This window comes from Lampris incognitus, chromosome 7 (genome assembly GCF_029633865.1).
Source record: "Lampris incognitus isolate fLamInc1 chromosome 7, fLamInc1.hap2, whole genome shotgun sequence".
Taxonomy (NCBI): Eukaryota; Metazoa; Chordata; class Actinopteri; order Lampriformes; family Lampridae; genus Lampris; species Lampris incognitus.
Genome location: NC_079217.1, coordinates 61,446,795 through 61,464,927, shown reverse-complemented (window position 1 = coordinate 61,464,927; position 18,133 = coordinate 61,446,795). Strand labels below are relative to the sequence as shown.

The following is an 18,133-nucleotide window of genomic DNA, read 5'->3' as shown; positions in this document are numbered from 1 at the left end:
GGGCTTAGCCCTGTTAGCCCATTTATACCAGTTGTACGCCCGTTCCCTTGAGCGACTGAGGCCTGCAAACAATAAAACTAACACTAGTAACATCCCACAATGTCGCAAGCTAGCTAAAGCAGAGAGCCCGCAAACATGTCAAGTGAAGAAAACAGTACAATATTCATAACTTATCACACATATGGCTATATATTTAATAACAATACTGCTCACCTGTCCAACAGTAGCATAGCCGGCTCAGCATCATTTTTGTGACTATAGTCGTAAAGTTTTCGGCCCTTCTCAAAAGTAATCTTTTTTTCTTTATTCTACCTTTGGAGCAGTGTTTATTATGTGTTTTTGTTTTTGGTTTGGTTTTTTTGTTTGTTTTGAAAGGTATTTTGGATTCTGCAGAGTTGTGTTGCAAAGCTGGTTCCTCTATATTAGAAAGTTGAAACGTACAGTGAGACGAACATGCGAGGAGCCGTAGTTTAGTGGAGGGCCATTGAATAACTAAAATGCAGGGTGCCCTCTACTGGTTTGCTTAACAAGTTCAAGATTCCAGGCTTGAACGCAGGTTACGAAAACCAGGAATCTCAGCATCTGGCAAACTGTTGTTTCACAGTTGGAATTGACTGACACCTCTTTCCAACACTCTCCGATACAAGATAGTCATTTTTGGCGATAAGGTCAAAATTTTGCTAATATACATTTAAAGTCAAACACCTGATCCCAGTGGGGGAAAATCATTCTTCCTTTAACCCCCCTCACCCGATCACAGGGAGGTCAAAGGTCAGCTCCATAATAGGGAATAAATGTGGTGCTAAAGGGCATCTCAGGGTGGATATACTGAACACCTCAGGTCAGGGCATGGAGGCTCCCTGTTTATTTCATGAAGCCAGGAGCACAGTTTAAAGTTGAATGAAGTCACTGCTCACCCTGCTGTCTTCATCTGGCACCAGAGCAACAGGGCATCCTTGGCAGAGCGAGTCTCACGGTTATCCTCGGTCTCTATCTTGATCACCTGGATCTGTAAACACACACACACACACACACACACACACACACACACACACACACAGAGGCTTGTAATGTCTTCTCAACTGTTCTTTAATCAACTCTTCTATTTTTACCCCTCTTAACCTGTAGTGCAATGATTTCACGTTGTCTGTCTTCGACTTTTTATGATGGTCACTGATACTGTCATTTCTTGGCTGGGTCATCCTTGAAAAAGGGTCAAATCAAACCTCAACGTGACTTCCTGTCTAAATAAAAGTTAAACCTCAAAAAGGAGCAAATACATGAACACTAAGTCAACTCTTGTGGTTGAGACCACCTGATGCAATCTGCAGGTGGATTTCTACTGTGGATTTCACCTTCCCCATCCAACCTAGTTCTTCCCTTAGTCCTTGTTATTTCTATAGCGTCTCATGCTTTCTTCCTGATGTTGCTGTCGCTCGGGATTGCTACACTGATCACTACTGCTGTCTTCTCTTCCTTGTCGACCACCACAACGTCTGGTTGGTTAGCCAGCACCAGCTTGTCAGTCTGGAACTTGAAGTCCCACAGGATCTTCGCTTTGTTGTTCTCAACCACCTTTGGTGGTGTTTCCCATCTGGACTTGGGGACCTCCAATCCATATTGGACACAGATGTTCATGTACACTATCCCAGCCACTTGGTTATACGCTGTTGTACGCTGTTCCAGCCTGCATCTTACACCCTGCTACTGAATGCTGGACTGTCTCAGGGGTGTCTTTGCACAGCCTGCACCTTGGATCCTGTCTGGTGTGGTAGACCTCTGCCTTTGTGGATCTAGTGTTGAGTGCCCCTTTTCTAGCCACTGGTAGGATTCTCAACACATAGATACATTATAGAAGAAGAAGAAGAAGAAAAAGAAGAAAGCCATTTTATTTTGTCATTGTACAGGTTACAATGAAATTTGTCTTCAGCATTTAGCCCATCCTATTGTATAGGAGGGGCAGCACGGTGGCGCAATGGTTAGCGCGGTCACCTCCCAACATGAAGGTCCTGGGTTCGAGCCCCGGGGTAGTCCAACCTTGGTGGGTCATCCCAGGTCGTCCTCTGTGTGGAGTTTGCATGTTCTCCCCGTGTCTGCGTGGGTTTCCTCCGGGGGCTCCGGTTTCCTCCCACAGTCCAAAGACATGTAGGTCAGGTGAATTGGCCGTACTAAATTGTCATGAATGTGTGTGTGTGTGTGTGTGTCTGCCCTGTGATGGCCTGGCAGCCTGTCCAGGGTGTTTCCCTGCCTGCCGCCCAATGACTGCTGGGATAGACTCCAGCATCCCCGCGACCCTGACAGCAGGATAAGCGGTTCAGATAATGGATGGATATTGTATAGGAGCAGTGGGTAGCTGCAGCACCCAGGTACCAACTCCAGTTCTTCTTTCTGTTTCCTTGCTCAGGGGCACAGAGAGGAGTATTAACTCTAACATGCAAGTGTTTTTGATATATGTAACATGATGTGATATGATAAATGGTTGTGTATATATATATATACAGGTATATAGCATTATGTGAGGGCTCTTTCGTGATAGCAAAGTGAGAGCACGAGAGGCTTGCACAATGATATTGGATTAGCCTTCTACCAGTTCTATTTCATTCCACTACGCTTTTATCTTTTAATTTATTTTTAAATACACTTTTAATCTTTGCTGTAATATTTCACTTTTAGTACTCTGAGCTGTATTTGTATGAAAGGTGCTGTATAATGTTTATTTCCATCATCAGTATTTGTCGTAGCAGTAGCAGTAATAGCATTCAGGGCATTACATTTTTCTGAATGTTTTCGATCCTTTAGCCCGAGAATATGTCGTCTGTTTGTGATGAACACTTCCCCTACGCTTGAGGGGAGCATGCTGGGGCTCCACCTACATGTCTGCAGATCAAAACAGCAGAATATGCATCAGTTCCTAAAACTCCAGAAGTTAAAAAATAACCCCATGCAAGGGTCGAAGACAGAAAAAGGAGTGATAAGGAGCGCGCGGTAGGAGTGGGCAGACGGCGTGCTTGTTCAGTGTAGCATCCACGATCGTGACATCATCACCGCGGTGCCAGACGATGGGCGACAGTGACAGCCATTCAGCCAATCATGTCACAGTGACATGATCCAGGCTAAATGGAGACATGACACCATGGAATCAGCTGCTACCCATTTTGCTAGGCACAATGTCATGCACACACACACACACACACATGCGCTACATCAATGTTTACTGACACACAGCAAATGTCTCACTCTATCTCTGTCTTGTGTGTCACGCAAAGCAGGTGTGTTTGGCTCGCTAGTGACTAAATGCTCAGCATCTCTTAGGTGTTGCCTCCATCACGATGTGTTCCCTGTGACTCAGACTAGATCTGGCTGTCTCAGTGGTCAGCGAGCTCGAAAATCTTTGTAAGCTAGGCCAGTAGCGGCGCTGACCAGTTCGCTGTTCTCTGTGATGTGCTATGTGGATCTACACTCGCACTGTTCAGAGATGCAAGCCGGTCTGTATTCACCATAGTAACATGAGATTTCATCGATATATATATATACAAATATGGCTCAGTTTATAGTCACAGTAGGCAAAATATGAGGTGACGTTTAGGCCATATATCAAGAAAACTGGCACATATGTGCAAAGTATGTATGTGCAAAGTAAAAGTAGTGTGCATGTGAGCTTTTTATGTGCATGTTCAAGGTAAAAATAGTATGTGTGCAAGCGTTTTATGTGCATGTGCGAGGAAAAAGTAGTGCACGTGCAAGCTTTCTTGATATATGGCCTGAACGGCACCTCACAGTGAGACAGCGACATGCATACACACACGCACACCCATGCATGCACGCACACACAAACATACAGCAGCAGCAGAAATACTGAGTCTTTGTCATTATTTGTGTTTGGCTCCGTCTCTGCAAGTACAGTAGGATTACCTTTTCATGTGTCTCCTTTTATCTTATCCTGTCCTCCCTTCACTCCCTCTCTCTCTCTCTCTCTCTCTCTCTCGCTCGCTCTCTCTCTCTCTCTGCTGCAGTGTCTATGCCTCAGCTGCTGACTGGGCAAAGCAAACTCACTTTCACAACAGAGGGAGGGAGGGAGGGAGAGAGAAAGAGAGACGGAGATGGGGGGATGGGGATGAGAGAGACAAAAAGGCAGAGATAGAGGGAAAGTGGGGGAAAGTAATAACAATAATAATAATAATAATAGCTGAATAGCGATATGTCAGCAGTGTGAAGTGATTATACTTGGAGTGATGTTGACAGTCCCCTGTCCAGCTGGCTCTGTTGTCTTTGTACTGAGTTGTGTGCATTCGTTCTGTATTCGCTGTGTACCCTCGAAGTTGTCGATATGTCTCTGCGCCAGTGTCACCACGTAAAGCCTCTGTACGCTCAAGTTATGTGGCCATAGAAGCACTTCTGGTTCTGCTACAATCTCCTTCACATGAACGCAGCCGCTGCCTGTCAAAACGATTTACAGTACAGATGGGGTACACGGCCACAGTTAGAGACACATTTCCTCATGGCTGTACGTCTCGTGAACAGCTGGCTTACAAAAAACACCACGACACCTCTCACTCTTCTCTCCTAAACAAATGCACTGGCTATCACAGGCCGATTGGAGATCTCTGTGACAAGATGCTTCAAACGTTGCTTATGCAAAGTCCTTCTGCCGCAAAACACTGCCGCTTTTGTCCACACGGGGACGCAAAGTCGGCAAAAAGCCAACACGCCTCTAAACAGCTTTAAATAAAATATTCAAGGAAAGGGTGACATTGATAAAGCACAACGTTATGGCACACCGCAGCTGAGAGATGGGCAGGGACATCAGCAGGAAGGAAGAGTGACTCAGAGAGGGAAGGGTATACGGATGTAACTAGGGCTGCCAACTGTCCGGTAAAATACGGGATCGCAGTCGTATCGAGAAAGTGAAAAGCACACGAAACGCGTTTTGTTCTGCATCTTTGAGAATCAGTTGAGTGCAGGTATATGAAAAAAAAAGAGATAGGGGTTAGACCGGTAAAACCGCCAATTATGGACTAACTGTATGAGATCTCTTACTCTTTTACTCCTCATCCTGTCTGTGATGCAATCTCTCTCTCTCGCGCCTTCTTGGTGTCCTATTCCCATCCATTTGCTTTCTCTTCTCTCATTTTCTCTGAATCAACCTGCCCCCCCCCCCCCCACACACACACACGAGGTTCTCTTCCTTTTTCCAACTCATACAAAATTTACAAGGCCATCGACTGGTGGCAATCAGGAGTCTCAGCTAACATTCAGCGAACACATATACAACCCTGCTGAACTGGTCATTCTGATCCAGTGCTAAGCTAGTCTGCTGAGCGGCCTGACATGCTTACTAGCATAGCATGTCTGTACTTCAGCAGTGTAGAAATAAATACCACACACATTCTTTTCATCTCCGTCGAATGGAAAACATTAAAACCAGGGTCAAAGAACGTGTTGTGTTCTGACTGCTTTTCCATTCCAAGCCTATAGGTTGCACTAGCTTTGATCCTATGGGGATAATAAAGATGAAGGAGAAGAAGTAGGGGGTGGGAAAAACTTGAGCTTACACAGTAAAGTTACGTGAAAGCATTCTGTGGCTACTGCTCCTTTGCCTCCCACGTTCATGCAATGTCCGGGAGAACCTACCGTGCCATTTGTCACGTTTGAAAACTACCTACTCGTGGCTGATGTGGAAGGAGCTAAGTAGCCCGATGCCTGCAAGCGAGCTGTACTGCTGCACAGCCTCGGAACCAAAGCACAAAGGATTTTCTACACACCGACTGCAACAGGCACCACCCACGAAGAGGCCGTGGCTGCCCTGCAAGCGCACTTCGTGCCAAAGGTAAATGTGACTGCTGAAAGACATAAATTCCGCCAACGAGCGCAAAGACATGATGAAACTATTGCACAATATATCTCCGCACTATGTGAAATGGTTACACTGTGTGAATTCGGAACTGCAGAACAAGATATGCTACGAGATCAAATAGCGGGAAAAGCCTACAATGGACGTGTACGTGAACGCTTACTACTTGAAGATAAGTTGAGATTGGATAAAGCCATTCAAATTGCAAATCAAGTGGAATCAGCCATGCGCAATGCTAATGCACTTTCAAACAGTGATGTACCGGTGCGGGAAATGACTACACTTCCAAAGGGGGGGCGGGGGGGCGCGCCACCAGTGCAGGTAACCAAAGAAAAAGTGAGACACGCAAATGCTACAGATGTGACTCAGATAAGCACCTTGCAAACTCTACAAAATGCTCTGCTAAAAACAAAACATGCAAATCATGTGGAAAGACCGGGCACTTTACAAGTGTGTCGTTCAAGCCAAAAACATGAAGTGAAGGAGATTGTTATTCCTGAACTGACAGTGCTACTGCTGAAAGATGCTGCCCCAGTAGAGAAGAAAATAATGTGCACTGTAGAAATAGGCACATCCAATAGGCAGCCATTTCAGATGATAATAGATACAGGCTCTTCAGTTTCATTGCTACCTGTTCATGTTTATGAGCTTTCATTTAGTGGAATACCCCTGAAACTAGCAGAAGTCCCCCTGGTGACATACTCCAGACAGAGAATTCCTGTACTAGGCCGACTGGATACACATGTACTTCATGATGGATGTTCTGCCCCAGCTTCCCTCTATATTGTGGAGTCAGGTTCACTACTTCTAGGGCTGGACTTAATTGAGGCATTAAAAATGGTTATAGCGGGAAACAAAGTGATCCTCAAATCAGAACAGCCAGTTAGGGTGATAGCAGCTCCACCTCCACATGTTAGCACAGTTTCACCTCCACCTGCTACTACAGCCATTCCTTCATACTCTACTATCGTTCCGCCTCCAACCATAGGCAGTGTGAAGAATTTTGTACATAAAGTTACAGTGAGAGATGACATAAAACCAGTGCAACAGAAATTGAGGAGATTGCCCTTCTCTGTCAGGGATGCAGTTTCTGCAGAGTTAAAACGCCTACTAGATGCTGACATAATTGAGAAAATCGACACGTCTCCATGGGTGTCACCAATCGTGGTGACTCAACGCAAGAATTCAGATCGAATTAGGATGTGCATCGACCTCAGGGAGCCCAATAAGGCCATAGTGACTGAATGCTGCCCCATTCCATACATAGAGGAACTCTTTTCTGAACTCAGAGGAGTAACCACGTTCTCAACTATTGACCTTGTTAATGCATATCATCAGGTTCAAGCTTACCTTGATGATGTAATCATATACTCATCCAGCCGAGCTGAGCACGAAACACGACTGAAAGCTGTACTACACAGGTTACAGGAAGCTGGACTACACCTAAATACAGACAAATGCAAATTCTGTCAAGACGAGCTGACTTACCTGGGCCACACCATATGTAAGGAGAGTCTGCTGCCAAATGACGACCACACTGTAGCTATCTGTGATGCTGTGGCATCGCAGAGAGTCTCAGGTCTTTCCTAGGCCTGACAGCGTGGTACTCCCAAGTTCATACAGAACTATGCAACTGTTGTGGAACCAATGAGGGATGTGCTACGTAACACTACATTCACATGGACTAATGATGCATAGAAAAGCTTCCAGCAAGTCAAACAACTTATTACTGACAGTCAGGCAGGCACTTGCCCTGTCTGACCCCTCACTGCCCACTATAGTTTCTACAGACGGCTCAGACTATGGCATAGGTGGTGTCCTGATACAATTGCATCCAGATAACTCTGAAAGAACAGTCGCTTTCGCTTCTCATTCCTTGAGTGCGGCTAAGAGGAAATACTCAGTGGTGGAAAAACAAGTGTTGGCCTGTGGGCTACAGAGCGCTGGAGGACCTACTTATGGGGAACAAAGTACACCTCACGAACTGATCACCAAGCTTTAACCACACTCCTGGCAACCAAAGGCATGGGTAGAGCTGGTATGCGAATAGCACGCTGGTCTGTCAGGCTGCTCTGTTTCAACTATGATATTATCTACAGGCGTGGTGCTCAGAATCATACAGCAGATTGTCTTTCCCGTTTGCCACTGCCATATGAACAGGACAGCTTCACAAACATGGAACCAGAGACTGTTGCTGCTGTCTCCACCCTTTTGACTGCTGTGCCCATATCTGACTTCACAGAGTTATGTCCTTCCTGCCCAGAGCTACGTAAGCTGCACACTTACATGAGTAAAGGGTGGCCTGCATCACCAAAAGGTCTGCCTGCTGACATGATGCCTTACTACCAGGTTAGGGATGAGTTACCAGTGCACGACTAACTTATATTGAGAGGGAGCCACAGACTTGTGGTGCCAGTAAGGCTACATCCCCACATGGTGCACCTAGCACATGACAGCCACCAAGGTACTGTGTGCACCAAACAGAGACTGAGAGATTTGTATTGGTGGCCTAAGATGGATGCGCTGGCACAGTCTGTCACTGCCTCCTGTGTGCCTTGTCAGCTGAATAATAAGACTGCAAGAACAGCCTCTGCACCAATGACACCAGTCCCTTTGCCTGATGGACCCTGGCAAAAAGTGGCACTAAACATAGTTGGACCAACTGAGACCAGTCATCCTGACTGTAAATTCGCTATTACCATGGTGGATTATTATTCAGAGTGGCCAGAGGTGTGTTTTGCTCCACAATGCACTAAAGCTACGGTAATTGCATTCATGAGATCCCCATGGCTGTGGTGACTGATAATGGCCCACAGCTAATCTCCTCTGAAATGTCTTCTTTCCTGGAAAAACTAGATATCCAACACATCAAGACTACAATCTACCATCCGAAGAAAATGGAGCTGTAGAGAGACTAAATGGGGTGTTACAAGAAAGCCTCCTTACCGCACAGAGAGAGAAAGCTCCACGGAAAGCACATATCACTGAGTTCCTGCAAGCCTACAGATCTACACCACATGCAACCACAGGAACATCACCCTTTCAGCTCATGTATGGAAGAAAAATGAGAACCAAACTCTCTATCCAATCAAAGTTCACACCTGCACAAGATCATGAACTGAGAGACAGAGTTACAAAGAAACAGTTACACGTGAAAACATATGCCGATGCCAAGAGACATGCTAAGACTCCCAATCTGCAGCCCGGAAGCCTTGTGCGTGTGAGAAACCCCATGCATGTCAAGAAAGGAAAGTCCAAGTTCAGGGAGCCTCTTAAGGTGACACAGCAGAAAGGACCTCACAGTTACACACTAGCTGATGGGAAGACTTGGGATGCTTCACACTTGTATGCACTGTCGGAGACCGTCACTCTTCCAGCAGAAGATCAGAGGCCTACGGAGCCTGCTACAAGTGACACTATACGAAATCCGAGCCAGCGGATCAGAACACAGCCAGTTTGGATCAAAGACTATGTAACTTGAGTACAAGAGACATATGGCCTATTAGGTTATCATTTCAAAAGTTACTTGTTTGCTGCATTTGCTTCTATACCCGTTTGTTTTATATAGAAGTAAAAATTTTAGGAGAGAGGGAAATGTTGTGTTCTGAATGCTATTCCATTCCAATCCTATAGGTTGCACTAGGTAACTGTTGTGATACTGTTTGATCTTATGGGGATAATAGAGATGAAGGAGAAGAAGTAGTGTGTGGAAAAACTTGAGCTTATACAGTAAAGTTACGCGAAAGTCTTCTCTGTTCCGTGCTTCTTTCTTAATACCAATACACAACAGAACTGTCTTTGATTTTCTTACCTGGGTTATTGAGCATGCATTAAGACATTAAAGCCAGGGGCTTCCGCTCAGGAAATCAAACACCTTTGTGTCATTCTAGAACAGCCTTCATAGGGTTTAGAGTTAGGACCTTTAAAGGTTATACCTTTAAGCATGGGTTAACCATGCTTGAAGGTATAACGAGTAGGATTTGTCGGTTACGGCCCTACATTTGTAAACACAACGCTTAAAGTTGGCGTCCCGCCACGGCAAAATAAGGCCTTGACCACACGTACATGGATATTTTTCTAAACGGATATTTCCCCCCTACGTTTTTAAAAAAGAAAAAATTCTGTCCACAGGCCCTTCATTTTAGAAAAGTATCTCCGTACACACGAGAACGCAAAAACGACTACGAACGCGCAAACAATCATGCCGGGCCAGAAGGTGGCGATAAAGTCTACAGCAACGAAACGTCAAATACCAGAGAAGATTCTGAGCATGCGTAGTGAGCTCATTTTCTTTTGGCGGTAGTGACTTGAAACCCCCCCACCAAAAAAAATTCCCCATAGCTTTTGTTAGGGTCCAGAATTCTGCACCGTATAGAAGAGTTACTATTATGATGGTGCGGAGCAGTTGCATTTTTGACTTAATTCCATGATTTTTATCTTTCCAGATCGTGTTGAGCTTGCTCATTGTGCTTGTTGCGATGGCGATTCTGCTACTAATTTCTTTTTCATATCTTCCGTCTTCGTTAATCACAGATCCGAGATATTTGAAAGACATGACTTCCTCAAGCTTTTTCACTGCCAACAATGATTTCCGTATTCTGCTCTTCAGTCTCTTCAGTCTCACTCCTCGGGTGATCTTTTGTTGTCATGATTTTGCTATTTTGAGTACTGATCAACACACCCATGCCTTTAGCCGCCTTGTCCAGTCTTCTGGTTATTTCAGCTAGTTCTTCCCTGTTGCTGGCGATTAGATCTGTCATCTGCAAAGCGAAGTTTAGTGATTTTTTGTGAGAGTTGGTTCAAAGCCCTCCATAGCGTTGGTGACGATCTCTTCAAGGAATACACTGAAAAGGCATGGTGACAGTAAACAACCTTATCTCACTCCTACTGTTGTAGTGAACCGGTCGCTGAGTGTGCTGTAGCACTGCGCTTTTTGAAGCTTTATAAAGAGCTTCGGTAACTTGGACAAGGTGTTCGCTGATGTTATGTTACGTTATGTTACGTTAAATATACATACGGATACACAGAAACCGGAGTTTTAAAAAAATCTGCACTTTAGAAGGCGTTTTAAAAATTCTGTTTTTGTGACCTAAGGCAATTTATATGTGAGGACAAAAGGCCAAAATGCAGTTGATTCAGTGTTAATAGATACACTGTCTCTTTAAGAGTCCCTGTTCGGGCACCAATTTTGTCCTTATTCAGCATGTAACCAAGTATTTGTCCCTCTTTAAATAGAAATAAATCAAGATGACACCAGATTTAAATTGTACTGTAACAGGAAATGTATTCCAGGGTCTGGTAGTAGTATGCTACCTAAGTCCAAATAATTAACTAATGGACTGGAACGTATCCTCCCTCAAATAAATATCAGCCCTGTTTTAAGTAAATGCACACAAAAAATAAAATAAATGTGGTTAGTGATGTCGCCTTGTGGTGCAGTACACCCCGTATCGAATCCCGCACCGGGCAAGAAAATAACCGGTTACACTAGTATGCTAAACAATACCCTTATTGTAGTAGAAGGCTGGTTAGCAAAGCATCATAGCTTCAACAAGGAACCGGCTAGCATAGATAATAGCTGTAGTTAACTAGGTGACAGCATGACGATACTGACCCCAAAGAGACAGCCGCTATGAGGCGGCTATGCAAAGTTAGCATTACAGAAGCACAATATTAACTTTGGTGGCTTTGGTAAAAAAAATATATTTTATTTGTAGCAACATATGGACGATCAGTCACAGATCCTGTGCTGCAACATGGATGCATGTGCGTGTGTGTGTACCTAAGAATAATCTAGAAAGCAGCAGTCTGCCACAGCTAAGCAAATGAAACCTGGGTGACGTCACGCCTCAGCCAGAGGCCTGTGGTGACCGGCACGCTGTGATGACGCAACAGCTTTGCCATCCTCTCCACGTGGAACTAGTACTGAAAACAGAAGATCTGCACTATAGTGGACTACAACAGTACTGTACTATCGTATTTTTACGGACCCCTTGGGCAACAAAATCAAGTATCGACAACTCAGTCGCTGACAATGTTCCTCCGGTGTGGAGCAATATGTGTAACTACATGCACAAAGCCGCTTTGAGTTACCAGGCTAGAATAAGGTGTCGTTTCATAGGATTTCACAAAAGCCACAAGTAAGGTGTCAAAAATCTAAGCACAAAATTATAATAATGATAAAACAAACATAATAACATAAAAAAGAGACAATAGGAATTGTTAACATGCAGAGAGAGGCATAAGAGAAGAGAAACCGGACTACTGAAGTCATTCATTCTTTATCCCAGTGATTCCAAACTAGCACTGTGATTCTCTACTCTTCAATTAAAAGAAAGCAAAAAACATAAAGCAATTATAATGCACCTTGACTGACAGCAATGGAAACTTATTTGTTGACTATGTAATGGAAAAGCAATATTTATTAAACTAAACTAAAAGCTTCACACAGCAGTAAAACAATCAAATGATTGATGATTGTTGTCCCAGATTTTTATTTAACTAAAAGCTTTTGTAAAAAAAAAACAACTGTCCACCCTGACCTCCCGGCAATGTCACAAACACCATCCTTTACGTTGTGTGCTTCACAACCTGGACTGCATGGCGGGTCGATTTCTGTCTCAATGAATTTACCAACCACTGTTCTGCCTACCAGATTATAGAGTATAGACTATAGTGTATAGATTATAGTGTATACATTATAGAGTATAGACTATAGTGTATACATTATAGAGTATAGTGTATACATTATAGAGTATAGAATATAGTGTATAGATTATAGAGTATAGTGTATACATTATAGAGTATAGATTATGACTATTGCAAACTGTTCTCTCATGTCTTTTCTCTCTCTCTCTCTCTTCTCCCATGTATATAAAGTATCCCCTGTGTGCACATGCAGTCTGCCCTCCTCCCAGGTCTCCACGGTGATGGTGGTCGCCACCTGGACACTGCTTGGCATCCTCATCATCATGTTCTTCATATATTTTATAATTCCATTATAATTGTGTTATCCTCTTTCAATGTTGTCATTGTGTAAATTGTGTAAACACAAGAGGGGAACTTGCCCATACGAATCCTTTTTCATACAAATACTTCCCATCTTATTCTCATGGGTGTGTTTTTCAGAGGGCGGCGCTGTACAGTCTTGGTTCACACGTGTTCATAAAACTGTCAAATCCACGTTTTAAATTTGTGCGTGGCTTTAAAATGTCACGTGACGTTCACTCGGCAGCTGCAGAGATATTTACGTTATATCCGATACCCCAGCTCAAATCTGTTTAATGTTTCCTCTCAGCCAGAAATGTCCCAACAAATATTTCAGAGTGAGAGTGTGAAACTACTTCATCAAAATCAAAAAGTAAAAATCGGTTGCTGCGTGTCATTTACACAAGACAAAATAAACACACTTTCATACAGGGGATCCCTACGCGAGCCGAAATCCACCACATATTAAAAAAATGTTTGGTTAATTGCAACATTATTTCTCACAATTGCAGAATTCTGAGAAAGAAAGTCCCAATTCTGAGAAATAGTGTTGCAATTAACCAAACTTTCTTCTTTCTTTTCTTTTCTTTTTTTTAAATTCTGGTGGATACGGGCTCCCACAGTATCATGCAACTGACTTTTTTTTTAAACTCAGTCTTTGTTGTTGTTGTGTTTTTTTTTAAACAATGTTCAGCCCACCTTGAATTAATCAAGGTGCCGGCTTAATTATCCATCATGTCAAAATGCACAGCAACAAACTGTTCAGTTTATTCTGGCGCAGAAATCAACTCCAGCAGGGAAAAAGACGTGGCGCCGATGTCTCCATGACAACCAATATGGCTGTTCAACAGTGTTACCATATAGTGTGATGTAGTCTGTAATACATCAGACTGTCTGTGGTAGCTTTGGTCCCAGGATCCATTTTTACAAGGGTGGGAACTGTTTACTGCTGAGCTGATAGCACACCAGCCACAATGGCTGCTACACCTGGTTTGTAGTCCTGCTACACCTGGTTTGTCGTCCCAGGAAATCAGTCAACAGGTCTGTTCCTCTCTGCCTCCTACATCCACCTATACCACAACACTGTTAAGAAAGCCACTTTAATTAGTCATTGTGTTCTGACAACAAACGTGTCTGCATTTAACCCACCCTATTGTACAGCAGCAGTGGGCAGCTGCAGCGCCCGGGGACCAATTCCAGTTCTTCTTTCCATTGCCTTGCTCAGGGGCACAGACAGGAGTATTAACCCTAGCATGCATGTCTTTTTTTGATGCTGGGAGGAAACCGGAGCACCCGGAGGAAACCCACGCAGACACGGGGAGAACATGCAGACTCCACACAGAAAGGACCTGGGACGGCCTGGGGTTCGAACCCAGGACCTTCTTGCTGTGAGGCAGCAGTGCTAAACACCGGGCCACCGTGCCTCCTTCTACGGGAATACTGACTGTCTGTCCAACAGAACCACCACATCCCAATTAATGTTTAAAATGGATGAGATAGCCCCTTATCAATGGAGAAAAGTTGCGACTTGCAGCTTTAAGCTATTAGTTTAGCTACCTTTAGTGAGCTACTCCCCAACACTGATTAACGTTTGGTGCCTCGCTCAAAGGCACTTTGGCACAAGGCACTTATTAGGATTTCATCTCAACCTTTCTCTGTGAGTCCATTTACACCTGGTATCACACCATAACCTATATTCTGGCACGCTATCAAGATATAGGTCACTATGCTCGAAAATGAGATCCGCTCACATCCTTTGCATTTACACCTGATATTTATGTTGTCCACATTGTGATCCGATCTAACTTTTCAGGTGCAATATCTTAAATAGACACCACACCTCAGCATGGAAGAAGTAATGTAAATAAACACAGAAAAATGGCAGATGAAGGGTCATAAGACATGATGCGGTGCAGCATGTATTTTAACTTTTCATCCTGTATGGCTTTACTGTAGGAGCCATCAAAAATGAAAGCATGTCTCCAGTGCAGTCCTGTCCATCAAATCTTCTGCAGGGACTTTTTTTTTTTGTTGCTGTGGATGGGGCAAAGGAGTGAAGGCTGACGGATGTGAATATGGAGGTGAATTGTAAATATATGTATAAATCAGCATGTATTTGACTACACCAGCTGCAGCGATGACGTTTCTACCCTGCAGGCCTCACGTACATAGTAACGCAGGCAAAGGGTACAGACTGCAGTTACACTGCATCACCACATAAAGTGTGGTGCACATGTACACCTTCCGTCCCATGTGTTTTCCCAATCAGGTTAAGACCTTCCAGTTCAGATGGCTTCTGTCTGAACAGCGTCTGTGAACGGGGGGGGGGGGGGTAATGTGCGTCAGAGTTTTTACCTGGAAGCGGAGGATGATGGTCCAGATGAGGCCCAGGGTGAGGCGGTGGTTGCCGTCGACGATGTCATGGGAGCCGACGTTCTCCAGGTGGACCCTCTGCTCCTTGAGGAACTGGAGAGCCTTGTCCACATTCTCCAGGCAGTGGATGCGCATGCGGCCCCGTGTGGGCCTCGGCTGGGCGGAGACAGCGAGAGAGCGAAGAGAGGAGGACTGATTACTTTATCTGTCACTGGACTATTTAAGGGAGAGTGACAGATACAGAAAGGACACAGACACACACACACACACACACACACGTAAAGAGCTATACTCTTAACACCACCAACCAAATAAATATAAAGGGTGGGAGAGACAGAGACAGAGAGAGAGAGAGAGAGAGAGAGAGAGAGAGAGAGAGAGAGAGAGAGAGAGAGAGAGATGTGTTGGACAGTGTATGCTGTTGTGTGTGTGTGTGTGTATATTGTGAATGTTTGTGAGTTGATGTGTGTCTGTGCACACCTGTGTGTTTTTTTGTGCATGCATGTGATTTTGTGTGCGTGTGTACTTGCCCATTTTCCCATATGTATTTGTGTGTGTGTGTGAAGCAGAAGAAGAAGACGATGATGACAACGATGATATAATTCGTTAATCCCTGCGGGGAAATTCCTCCTCTGCATCCAACTCATCCTAGCCGTGTGACTAGGTGGCAGTGGGCAGCCGTGTGCGTTTTTGTGTCTGTGTCTTTGTGTGCGTGAGTGCCTGTGTTCTGCACCCACCAGTAGCTCCCCACTGAGGACCTCCAGCAGCCTGGTGAGCATGTAGCCGTCCCTCAGGTCGTTGTAGAGGTCGGCAATGCGGCAGGACACCCTGGCCAGGTGGGAATTGACCCACTTGGTGAAGGTCTTCTTCTGCACCGCATCCCGCTCATCTTCGTGACACAATCAAAGTAATCACAGAGACGGACATTATTCCTTCCTCACAATGGAGGAAGTCAGACATGTGGGAATAGCTTCTAAAACGTTGCCATGGCCGCGGTGCCGTTTTCGATAACGTAAGGCTGCACATGTGAGTTTCTGTCTCGCGAGCCAATCAGATTTCACTATCGATCACACACATCTGCAGACACATCTGACCGCCATCTTTGTGAGAGTGATTTCAGTTTAGGCCCTATGTCAGGTTTGGAGGCCGACATAAGGGTGGGGCATGAGATGAACACAGCGAAGGGGTAAAATCTGAATATTGCCGTCATGTGCTTACATGTCGAATTCAACTCAGCACGAAGCAGGAGCTGCAAGCTGTTAGCAAACGAGGTAGAACTGTGTTAACAAATACATTTCACATCCAGGAGTGGTTTCCAGTGACAACAGCAGACACACACAGTCTGGTCCTGCAGAGTACTGACCTCGCTATTCCAGTCTGGGCTGCAAGGGTCATTTCTGCATTCAGCTGCAGAAGTTACAGCTGCCGTATTTTCGCTGCTCCACCCCCTCTGCTGATCCGGGGGGAGGGCTGCAGACTACCACATGCCTCCTCCGACACATGTGGAGTCTCCAGCCGCTTCTTTTCACCTGGCAGTGAGGAGTTTCACCAGGGGGACGTAGCTCGTGGGCGGATCAAGCTATTCCCCCCCAGTTCACCCTTCCCCCCGAACAGAGGAAGCGACCAGGACACATACCCACATCCGGCTTCCCACCCGCAGACGCGGCCGATTGTGTCTGTAGGGACCAAGCCGGAGGTAACACGGGGGATTCGATCCGGTGACACCCGTGTTGGTGATTTTCATTTCTACTCAGTACATTCTTATCTATTTTCTTAGGCACTCCTCCTCCAGTTGTGTGTGTCTGCATTCGTCTTAGACACATGTGTGTTATCTGTTCACGTGTTTGGCGGGGGTTTCTGACCTGCCAAGGCCTTGATGCGCGAGCACTCAAACAGCTTGGCACTGGTGCACTCCGTCTCCCAAAGCCCTGAGCTGATTGGCCGGTTGTTGTTGTTGAGCTGGCGCTGGGCTTCCGCGTTGTCCACATCTGGGGAGGCATTGGCCATCGCGCCCGACACCCTGCACCACACACACACACACACACACACACATGCAGATATGTTAGGAAAGGTGCGATCACATCTAAAACCTTACAACTTTCAAACATATCCTCGTAAGTAGACAGTTTTCCACACCTTCCTCAAAAGAGCTTGGTGACTGCACCTCCAGTCAAACACTTATTAACTCATATTGAACCCTTCAAATTTCCCTAAGAAACATTCATTCATTCACTCATTCGTCCCTACACCTACTTAATCCCGTTCAGAGACTTGGGGGCTGGAGCCAGTCAAAGCCTCAGGGACGTCATGACCAGTAAACAGGAGGTGAGACTAGCCCTAGACCTTCAGTCAGTTATCATCAATAGGCAACCAGCTGGCAACTCATACAACGTTTTCAGAAAAGCATCAAGTCCTGACTGATATATGGTACGTCTCTACAGTTTAGGGTGCAGGGTCTGGTTTGAGGCTGCCCTGCAGGACTCCACGTCACCGTGCGGCACATGGAGCACCACAAGTCTGCCGTCATTCAGGAGAACCTTCTGTTGTAACACCATATCATCCAGAGGACAAGACTACTTCCACGACATGGTACCGGCTCCACTCGAATCGCAGAGTGTCGTTTTCCATAACAGTACCCTCTCAGTGTAGCTGGTCTGCAGGGATTTTGGTACCCGCTCCAGTGTTTTTGGGAACCTCGACAAAGGTGGTACCGGAGAAGTGGTAACAGTTACCAAAAAGCCGCAACTTCCCAGTAATGGGACATGAAAAAGTTGAATCAAATTGAGCCGGTACCATGTAGTGGAAAAGGGGCATATGACACCATCTCACAAGACAGATAGAGACAGATAGATCGATAGATAGAGAGGGAGAGGGAGAGAGAGAGAGAGGGAGAGAGCTATAGATAGATAGAAGAGAAGAGAT

The 18,133-nt window shown here is 45.2% G+C and overlaps 1 protein-coding gene across 2 annotated transcripts in view; it reads right to left on the bottom strand.

Annotated features, from left to right (window-relative positions):
* LOC130115453 (spectrin beta chain, non-erythrocytic 4-like) overlaps positions 1-17,218 on the bottom strand; it is a 161,919-nt gene extending 144,701 nt beyond the window's left edge. For both annotated transcript variants that reach the window (XM_056283117.1, XM_056283118.1), the window contains exons 1-4: positions 17,074-17,218; positions 15,949-16,100; positions 15,194-15,367; positions 918-1,009 (exon numbers count right to left, since the gene is read on the bottom strand). In XM_056283117.1, coding sequence (XP_056139092.1) covers positions 918-1,009; positions 15,194-15,367; positions 15,949-16,100; positions 17,074-17,218 — 563 coding nt within the window. The remainder of the gene's footprint in view (positions 1-917; positions 1,010-15,193; positions 15,368-15,948; positions 16,101-17,073) is intronic.
* Positions 17,219-18,133: the final 915 nt, after the last annotated feature.